The sequence below is a fragment of the Lactuca virosa genome, chromosome 7, assembly GCF_052849685.1.
Source record: "Lactuca virosa cultivar CGN04683 chromosome 7, Lactuca_virosa_CGN04683_v6, whole genome shotgun sequence".
Lineage (NCBI taxonomy): Eukaryota > Viridiplantae > Streptophyta > Magnoliopsida > Asterales > Asteraceae > Lactuca > Lactuca virosa.
The window spans coordinates 199,313,769-199,324,175 of record NC_136432.1 but is presented as its reverse complement, the minus strand read 5'-3'; the positions used below and the strand labels follow the sequence as shown (position 1 = coordinate 199,324,175).

The 10,407-nt window shown below is 39.0% G+C and overlaps 1 protein-coding gene and 1 non-coding gene across 2 annotated transcripts; one reads left to right on the top strand and one right to left on the bottom strand.

Annotated features, from left to right (window-relative positions):
- Window positions 1–8,521: 8,521 nt before the first annotated feature.
- Window positions 8,522–9,073, bottom strand: LOC145127452 (uncharacterized). The gene has a single exon (XM_079062648.1). The coding sequence runs from the start codon at window positions 9,071–9,073 to the stop codon at window positions 8,522–8,524; it is 552 nt and encodes a 183-aa protein (XP_078918774.1).
- Window positions 9,074–9,988: 915 nt separating this feature from the next.
- LOC145128122 (small nucleolar RNA R71) lies at window positions 9,989–10,095 on the top strand. The gene has a single exon (XR_013716723.1). It is a non-coding gene; the product is annotated as a small nucleolar RNA R71 (small nucleolar RNA).
- The last annotated feature ends 312 nt before the right edge of the window (window positions 10,096–10,407 follow it).

Below are 10,407 nucleotides of genomic sequence, written 5' to 3'. Positions count from 1 at the left end.
AGTTGAGTAAGCAGGGTATCGAACACGGGGAACGGTAATTAAGATAATGACTAGAATTATCTAAAACAAGTAATAAAAGTGAAAGGTTTTCTCTAGTTTTGCAAGACTAGAAACTTAAACTATTAACTAACACGCAAATTAAGTAACTAACAGCTAAAGCAAGTAAAAACCAACTAAATTCAATAATAAGAAGACTTATGTTTAGGTTCGATTCATTTACTCCTATGGTTGATTTTATGGAAAGTGCAATGGATTAATTGTTATTTGGCTACCGATTAAGGTGATTAGATTCACATTCGCTATTACCAATCCTTAGAAAATAGATCAATTTAAGCAGTGATCAAGTGATTAAACTAATAAATTTCCTAGGTTATTTATTCGGGTTAAATAAGACTTGTAGTTAGCTAATCAAATTACTAATTCAATTAACCTCTTCTTGATGGTTTGTCACACAAGCTCACACATTAATTTACCTATTTCCTAGTTAACCCTAGTTTCACGTTCGCTATTCCTAGGCACATAACGATGTTTTCACATAAATCATATGAGATAAGCAATTAAGAGATGTTCATGCAGCTTAATTACTTGTTAATTAACAGAAAATAGTTGTGGTTAATGCATAAGGTTCTTTAACAAGCTTAATAAAACAAAACTCACCAATAAACAATTAATCCAACCATAAATCAATCCATAGTTATAAATTTATCTACCCTAAACAGAAGATATAATGTTTAGCTCATAATTATAGCAGAAAGTAACTCACAAACAAGATCTAGTAGTTCACACATGGTTCAAACAAGAGATAAAGTAAAGAGTAAACTTAGATTGCCTTTAATCTCCTTAAAATCGAAGGTTAGGGTCTTCTCCACGAATTCCAGAGCTCCAACTGCACCTTTAGTCGCAAATTAATCCCCAAGGGTTCCAGAGAGAGGTTTGGTTTCGGCAATTGGCTTCTATTTATAGTCTTCAAAAAACAGGGGCTACTCGCCGAGTCCTCTATTAAAAATCTGTGTACGGCAAGGACTTGTATTTGCTTCGCGAACATTCGTGTGGACTCATCGAGTAGACGATCCAACTCGTCGAGTCCTTTAGGATTTTGACTTTTTTCTTCTTTCTTCACTTCCGGAGTTCCCGATTGCATTTCCGGCTTCCTTTTACTTCCGAGCACATGTTTTACACTGAAAATACAATTTAAACATAATTAAGTACCTTTTGTCCATAAATTGCAATAAATTAGCCAAAAAGTAATAAAATTCCAATCGAAATATATAGCTAAATATGCACATATCAAAATACCCCACACTTGACTTTTTGCTTGCCCCTAAGCAAAACCGAATTTTAAACATACTAGCATCACATAAAACAATCCCAATCCAACCCAGCCATTATGCCAAGACCGCAACGCATGCATTTGTGTCTAAAGTTTTCCTAAGGACCCCCCTCAATTCTAAATACTAACAATCCTTATAAACACTCGCCCACTTCTTTTGAACAATTCTCATTTTATGCATCCCTCCAAATCCATCCGCAGAAAACTTCCTAACCTCAAGGTATTTTTGGTTGAGCAACCCAAGCATACATAATCTAGACGATTACAACTTTTTGATACCACTATAGAGCTTATTTGGAATTCTTCACTTCTTTGAAATTTGAAATTTGATTTCTTTGAATTCACCACCTTTTGTTGATTTTTGGTATCTTCAACTTTTGAACTTCTTCAGAATTTTGATCTTTTGATCTTCACTTTGATTGCTCCAAAATTCTTACAACTTTTCTTGTAATTCTCTCTTTTTTTTTCACATGTAACTCACTTTTTTTTCACTCAAAACCTACATGCTTAAGCAGGGGCGCTCAACTTCAACCTTTATTGGTTAAAGATATTAATTTTCCTGGATACATTTCAGGTACACGATGCTAAACATATTGCATCCCTCAAACTAATCGAGGTTGTGTTTTTGTCCCATGATTTCACTAGAATAAAGGGGTCCACAAATGCATTATAACGTATATAAGCTCAACTAAACATTTGGGTCTTCATGCAATCATCAAACATAATACTAGCATGGAGTCCTAATTGCTTTACCAAAATTTTCTAAATTAATCCTAACAATTTTAATGCAAAAATTTCAAAATTATACCTAAATTAGGATTCTAATGTAACTAATATAATCAACCCCTACCCCACACTTAATTTATGCAATGCCCTTATTGCATATTATGCATGATAAAAAAAATGACAAACTAAATAAGGAATTAGAACAAACTCCCCTAGGATAGTGGCCGCGAGGTTGATTTTCTTCATTTGAAGCTCCATCTTCAATTGACTTTAGACATGGGAACAGCTCATCCATGCCTTAGGTGTCAAAATCTCGTATGGTACAGCTCCTAATGTAGCAGAAAAAACTTCGGAAAATGATCCTCAAAGAATACCACCAATGGCCGTGTCAACAGTCATCAAATCATTAGCTTGATAGTAGAAGAATGAGTAACTTGGCGAGCAGGTATGGGGACTCGCCGAGTTGTAGCGTGATTGGCAGAAAAGTCGTGGATTTTAACTTGGACTCGTCAAGTCCATAAAGTGCACTCGACGAGTAGACCGTTGAGTGAGAAAAAACATGTATTCTGCCCAGGTCCATTGCTGATGTATGTGGGTAATATTAAACTAATATTTTCCCTCATTTTGCTTCAGTAAATAAGCTCCTAATAACTCCTCAATCAACCGGACTCAAAACTTGACTCAAAACTTCGTTTTTCTCTCGCCTAGACTCGATTTCTCACTTGGTTAGCCTTGACTCTAGACCCTTGCATGCATCCCTTAACCTCAACTGAAAAGATCAAAAACGAAACAAAAATGATAGGAAAGGAAAACAATAAAAATTCCTACTTAATCCTAACTACTAAGATTTTAAACATCAATCAAACACACAAAAACAAATAAAATTGTCTTCATCCAAAACAAACAAGTAAAAATCAAAAGATATCAATCTTCATCTTCATCTCCTACAACTCCGCTTCCTCCGGCTTGATTTTGGTGTTGGCATATCCGCTCATCCTAGATTTGCACATAAGGGTACCCCGGTCCATCCCTTGGCGCAAGATTCAATTGATTGAACAAGTGAACGAATGACTCATTTTGATAGTTCATGCTTCGCCCTAGGTCATCTTGGTACCTAAGTTGCTCCATATTGTACCAATCCATTGGGATGTTGTCATCAACCAGAATTACCGGCGGTTCCTCTCGGACATATTCTCTTCGCGGCCTCACCCGCCGTCCCGGCTCCTTGGGTACCACAACCTCATCCTCATTCAGAATGCCAATATGTCCCCCACCATAGTCTTCTATGATTCTTGCCCTCCTATATAATGTGATGCTAAAAGGTGGTGTGGGTACCATTGTTAAAAAGTTTTCGGCCCCCCTTTCCAAGATACCATACGACTTCGCCAACCGGGTCACGAACATTCCACCGTTGATTTTGGACGTGATTCTGTCTTTAACCACCCCTTCCCCCAAGTATTTTGCCAAACAGTAAGGGATGTTGCAAAACACATTCGGTGTAATAATACTCCACAAGTAAAAGACATCAAGGGTAGGAACCTTGTCATCATCCTTGCGCATGTTTATGGATCATGCAATAAGACGATGGATCAAACGGTGGATTGGTGAGCGGATACTTCCCTCCTGGGCGGAAGATGGAATATACACCCGGTTGGCAATAGTATTCCACCAAGTGGAAGCAACTACGCCCTCGGGTAAATCTTTGTGGCAGTGCTTCAGAAAAGTATCAAACTCGTCAGTGATGACCAAAGATTGGTCATAAATGTCCATCCTCCATGATAGCTCGGCAATGCTGCATTGTCGAACCTCCCCACCAAGGCAGAAAGTGATGGCATTGGGGTTATAAATGTCATCACCCCCTCGAAAAACAACAGTAGAGAAGGACTCCCAGCAAAGCTCTTGATATACTAGCTCTTGAATACAGAAGAGCCGGTTCCACCCATCACAAATAATAGACACTCCTTCTCGTTCAAAATTCTTGATTACATATGGAGCTAACTCTTCTTCTAGTCCCGCTTGCCCCATCCAGGTCCAATCAATCTCCTAAGCTACATAAATCTCCTTCTTTTTCATTGCTTCCATCTTGTTCTTAGCACAGGCCAATGATGATTTTGAAGTAATTTGTGGGAAGTTTAACCATGGGATGTCCCCATGACCGCTTCCTCTTGAACTCTTAGCTCGTCTTGACATTTCCTGCAACATAACACAAGACAAAAACAACACCACAAACACACAGAAACATTAAATATCAAAAATCTGGTCTCCTGCAACACGGACTCGTCGAGTCCACGAACAGACTCGACGAGTCCAATGAACAATGCATCGCAATTCGCATTTCTGATTTGGATCACATCATCAATCAAAAATCTAAATTAGGTTCAGGGGTTTGTTCAGGTATGTCTAACAAGCATTAATTCACAAAGAATTTCAACAAAAACACTCTAATTTGACAAGAAATTGAAACCATAGAATTCAAGTCAAGTCAAAATTGGATTTTTGCACAAATTAAGGTCATAATTCTACCAATGATTGGAACTTTAACAAGATTATGAGTGAAAAATTTTACCTTTTAGTGGGAATTGAAAGAAATCACAAGAAATTGGAGATGAAGGCTTGAGAGGAAACTGCTCGTCGGTCGGCTGTGGCTGATGAATGAGAATGTGTTTTTACTATTAGGGTTAAAACCCTAATTTACAAAATGTAAAAATATATTTTTTTCAGGTTAAAACGTGGACTCGCCGCATAGTGGTACCTACTCGCCGAGTAGATACGCGAATCTGCAAAAATATCGCGATTTTTCAAATGGACTCGCCGAGTAGATAAATGGACTCGACGAGTTTTTCAATCTGTTTGAAAAAATTTTAGTTCTTTAATTTTTTGCCACCATACCCCACACTTGAGCTTTTCTTGCCCTCAAGCAATCATTTTAAACAAAGAAGAAGATTGAAAAACAAATCCTAAAAAAAACGAAAAATAAAATGAAAAAGAAAGGTAAAAAGAAAGCAAACTCTAAAATCGGGTTGCCTCCCGGAAGCGCTTCTTTTTGAGGAGTCGTTAGCTAGACTCCTTCCCATGCTACGTTTCAGTGGTTTCTTCTAAATATAGCCCTTCTTCAAGTCCTTCATCTTTTGGCATTCCTTCTTCATATTTCTTCACCCGATGCCCATTAACCTTGAAAGGGGTTCCATCTTTCGATATAAGCTCGATAGTTTTATGTGGGAAAACTTGTTTAACCACAAAAGGCCCATCCCACCTTGTTTTTAGCTTGCCCGAGAAAAGCTTTAACCTTGAATTGAAGAGTAGCACCTTTTGTCCTTCATGAAAGTCCTTATTACCCTTTAGTCTCATGTCATGCCATTTCTTAGTCTTCTCTTTGTATATTAATGAATTTGTGTATGCTTCATTTCTAAGTTCTTCAAGAGCATTCATTTGCATTAACCGATTGGTACGAAGTTCAGCTAACTCAAAATTACACATCTTTAAAGCCCAAAATGCTTTATGCTCTATTTCAACCGGCATGTGACAATTTTTTCCATAAACTAACCTATATGGTGTAGTACCAATAGGTGTTTTAAAAGTTGTTCGAAAAGCCCAAAGTGCATCATCAAGCTTATCCGACCACTCCTTTCTATTTCCTCCAACCGATCTCTCCAAAATTCGTTTTAATGCCCGATTTGTCACTTCAGTTTGTCCACTTGTTTGTGGATGATAGGATATCGAAAACCTATGGTGTACACCATATATTTTTAACACTTTAGCTAATTGATCATTTGCAAAGTGAGTTCCCCGGTCACTAATAAGAGCTTTAGGAACTCCAAACCTTGAAAATAACTTTTTAAGAAAACGCACCACCACTCGAGCATCATTAGTAGGTAACGCTTGTGCTTCCGCCCATTTAGATACGTAGTCGACTGCCACTAGGATGTATTTATTTCCTTTTGACATTGGGAAAGGTCCCATAAAGTCAATCCCCCAAATATCAAATATCTCACAAACTTGAATATTATTTTGGAGAATCTCGTTTCGGGATGTTATGTTCCCCGTCCTTTGGCACGAATCGCATTCTTTGACATATTGAGTAGCATCTTTAAAAATTGTAGGCCAAGAAAAACCAATATCAAAAAAAAATTTAGCCGTATATTGTGCTCCATGATGTCCTCCAGTGGGCCCGTTATGGCAATGTTCCAAGATTTCCCGACTCTCTTTCCCGAAAACACATATTCGTATCATCCCGTCCGCACAGCTTCGGAAAAGGTACGGCTCGTCCCAAAAGTAATACTTGATTTCTGAGAAGAATTTCTTCTTTTGTTGTCGGGTTAAGTCTTTTGGAATGTATTCAGTTGCTAAGTAATTAGCTATATCCGCAAACCATGGTACCTCTCCTGCTATCACCAAAAGATATTCTTCGGGAAAATCATCTCCAATCTCATTTTCCTCTAATTCTTCCAAATGCGAGTTCTCTAATCTTGACAAATGATCGGCAACCACGTTCTCCATTCCCTTTTTATCTCTTATTTCAATATCAAATTCTTGTAGAAGTAAGACCCAACGTATCAATCTTGATTTCGCATCTTGTTTAGCAAATAGATACTTTAGGGCAGAATGGTCGGTGAAAACAATTGTCTTGGACAAGACTAAATATGGTCGGAATTTATCAAAAGCATATACCACCGCTAGAAACTCTTTCTCAGTAGTAGTATAGTTTTCTTGAGTCGGGTTCAAAGTTTTACTTGCATAATATATGGGCTAAAAATGTTTGTCAATTCTTTGTCCCAAAACGGCTCCTAACGCGTAGTAACTACCATCACACATTAGCTCGTAAGAAAGATTCCAATTTGGGGCTATCATTATAGGAGTAGTGGTCAACCTTTCTTTTAATAATTGAAATGCTTCATGACATTCTTTAGAGAAATCGAATGGGGCTTCCTTCAAAAGAAGTTGATTCAAAGGCCTAGTGATCTTTGAGAAGTCTTTAATGAAGCGATGATAAAATCCCGCATGGCCAAGAAAGCTCCTTACCCCTTTTACATTTGTTGGAGGTGGTAACTTAGCTATTGTGTCAACTTTTGCTCTATCTACCTCGATCCCCAACCTTGAAACCTTGTGTCCTAAGACAATCCCTTCCTTTACCATGAAGTGGCACTTTTCCCAATTTAGTACTAGGTTTGTCTTCTCGCATCGTGCTAACATTAGATCTAAGTTGGATAAGCAATCTTCAAAAGAAGATCCGAAAACCGAGAAGTCATCCATGAAAACCTACATAAATTTGTCGATCATGTCATGGAAGATAGCCATCATGCACCTTTGGAATGTAGCAGGTGCATTGCATAACCCAAAAGGCATGCGTTTGTATGCAAATGTCCCACTTGGGCATGTAAAAGTGGTCTTCTCTTGGTCTTGTGGGTCAATTGGAATTTGAAAATACCCCAAGAAACCATCGAGAAAACAATAGTATAGATCACCGGAAAGCCTTTCTAGCATTTGATCAATAAATGGTAACGGGAAGTGATCCTTTCATGTAGCATCATTAAGCTTTCTGTAGTCGATGCAAACGCGCGCACCCGACTACTGTTCTTGTTGGAATTAACTCGTTATCGTCATTGGCAACCACCGTCATTCCTCCTTTCTTCGGTACCACTTGCACAGGACTTACCCATGGGCTATCAGAGGTTGAGTAAATGACCCCAACATCTAATAGTTTAACCACCTCCTTTTTCACCACTTCATGCATATTTGGGTTAAGTCTTCTTTGGCGTTGAACTACAGGTTTAGCTCCATCTTCTAGGTTAATCTTATGAGAACAATAGGTTGTACTTATTCCTTTGATATCGGTTATCTTCCATGCTATGGCCCCTTGTCTTTTCTTTAGTACTCCCACAAGGCTTTCTTTTTCATGCTTAGCTAGATCAGAAGATATAATTACTTGTTTTTGTCGGCCATCTTCAAGAAATGCATATTCCAGATGATCAGGTAGAATTTTTAGTTCCGATTTCGTGTTCTGTATGCTGAACACGTCGAGTCCAGTGAGGGGACTCGTCGAGTCCCAGGCAAAATTCGCGACTGATTAAGTTTTTTCGAATGGACTCGTTGAGTCGATGGATGCTACTCGGCGAGTCTGGCTTTCAGCACTTCCGATTAATTCATTATATTCAGCTTCCTCGAGCAATCTCTCTATCTCCATCAGGTCTCTTTCAGCATCAAATTCATCTTCAAAGGTAACGGTGGGATTGTTTGGCTTGTCTTCTTTCCATTCTTCCATTAATTCTTCCAACATATCAACCAAAAATGTCGTGTCATCACTATACCTTGCATGCTTTATTGCTTGATCGACTCCAAATGTAACTGAATCGTCTCCCACCCGGAGGGTAAGTTTAGAATCTCGCATGTCTACCATAGCGCTCGCGGTGTTGAGGAAGGGTCTTCCAAGTATGATCGGGACTTGAGGTTCCGCTTCCATGTCTAATACTATGAAGTCCGCGGGAACACAAACTTATCAACTTTCACCAATAGATCTTCGCATATTCCCCTTGGAAATGTGACCGTTTTATTTGCTAAGTGAATTGCCATTCGAATTGGCCTTGGCTCTGAAAGATTTAATTTCTTGAAGAATGAATATGGCATGAGCTTAACACTTTCCCCCGAATCAGCCAATGCATGTATAGTTGCTAAATTTCCGAATTGACAAGGTAATGTCAAACTTCCCGGATCACCCTTTTTCTTAGGTAGTTTGTTCAACATGGCAGCTGAACAATTTTCATTTAGGACCACTTTCTTCACCTCTTCCATCTTCTTTCTATTTGTACGAATCTCTTTTAGGAATTTGGCATATTTAGGCATTTGTGCAACTGCCTCGATGAATAGCAAATTAATTTGAAGGGCCTTTATGTGTGCCAGGAACTTTTGGTAATCAACATCATGCTTTTCTTGTCTGGCTCGAGCTGGAAATGGCAATGGAGGCTGATACGGTTTAATATGAGGCTTGTTTTTCTGTTCAGGTGGGGGACTCGTCGATTCCATATCTGAGACTCGGCGAGTCGGATCGGGAATTTGCGATTTTTTAGTTTCTACTTCTTCCTCTTGCACCAACTTAGGATCTTCATTCTGAATAGGGGCCAGAGGAGTTATAATCTTCCCACTCCTAGTTGTCACGATGTTTATATGTGCGCCTTTCGGATTGTTTTCGGTATTATTAGGAAGTCCACCTGGTCGTCTCTCATTTATTTGTAATGCAAGCTGGCCTAGCTATTTTTCAATATTGAGAATGGAAGCTTGCTGATTCCTAAGTAATGTTGCTTGGTCTTTCATCATGATTTGGTGCTCCTTCATTAAGTTTTGTTGCTCCTTAATTGCAGCATCGGTATTGTTGTGCCTTTTCTCGGATGCAGCTGCAAATCTCGTAAGCATATCTTCAAAGTCTGATTTCTTTTCTTGTACCGGTTCCTCTTTTTGATAAAACCCTCTTCCTTTTTGCTTATACTTTTCCTCCTTTGCCTTCTTGTACTCTTCATAAGGTAGCCATTCTTTCTTGGGTTTGCACCAATCATCATCATATCTATCACCGCTTGAGTAACACACTTGTACTTTCCGGTTCCCGTTCTCATCAAGGTCACAGTCTTTAGTAAGGTGGTGCCCTATACAGTTTTCACATCCCACTCTAATGGAATGGATGGATTGGTCCATCTTAGTCATTCTTCTATCCATGCTTTCCAATTTTTCCATCATTGCCGCCATGTCATCCGAAATAGTATTCACCATCCCTTTAGTTGAGTCATTTCTTGGGTTATGATATTCTCTAGAGTGTTTAGAGAATTCTTCAATTAGCCCTTTTATCACCAGGGGTGGCTTCTTTTTGAGTGGTCCTTGCGAATCGAGGAGCTTCCTAGTTGTTACATTCACTCCATCTAGAAAATGGAGACTTCTTGTTGACTGTTTAGATCATGCTGTGGGCAATTCCTTAGTAGGCCTTTGTATCTCTCCCATGCCTCATAAAGTGACTCTCCAGCTTGTTCCTCAAAATTGGCTATGGCCTTCTTCAATTTTGCTATTTTTGAGGGAGGGCAAAATTGATCGATAAATTCCTCACACATTTTAGTCCAAGTGGTAATGGATCCTGGAGGGAGTGATTTAAACCAATCCTTCGCGGCTCCCTTAAATGTGACCGGTAACATACGAAGCAAACAGTATCACGAGTCACATTAGGAACTTTGAAGTAGTCGGCTATGTTGTTGACTTCGTCAAGATGCTTGTATGCGTCTTCGTGATCCTTCCCGAAGAATGGGATTTCCTTAAGTTGAGCAAGTATGTGGCCCTTAAGTTCAAAGGTGGCAGTTGCGGGAATTGCGGGTTGCACG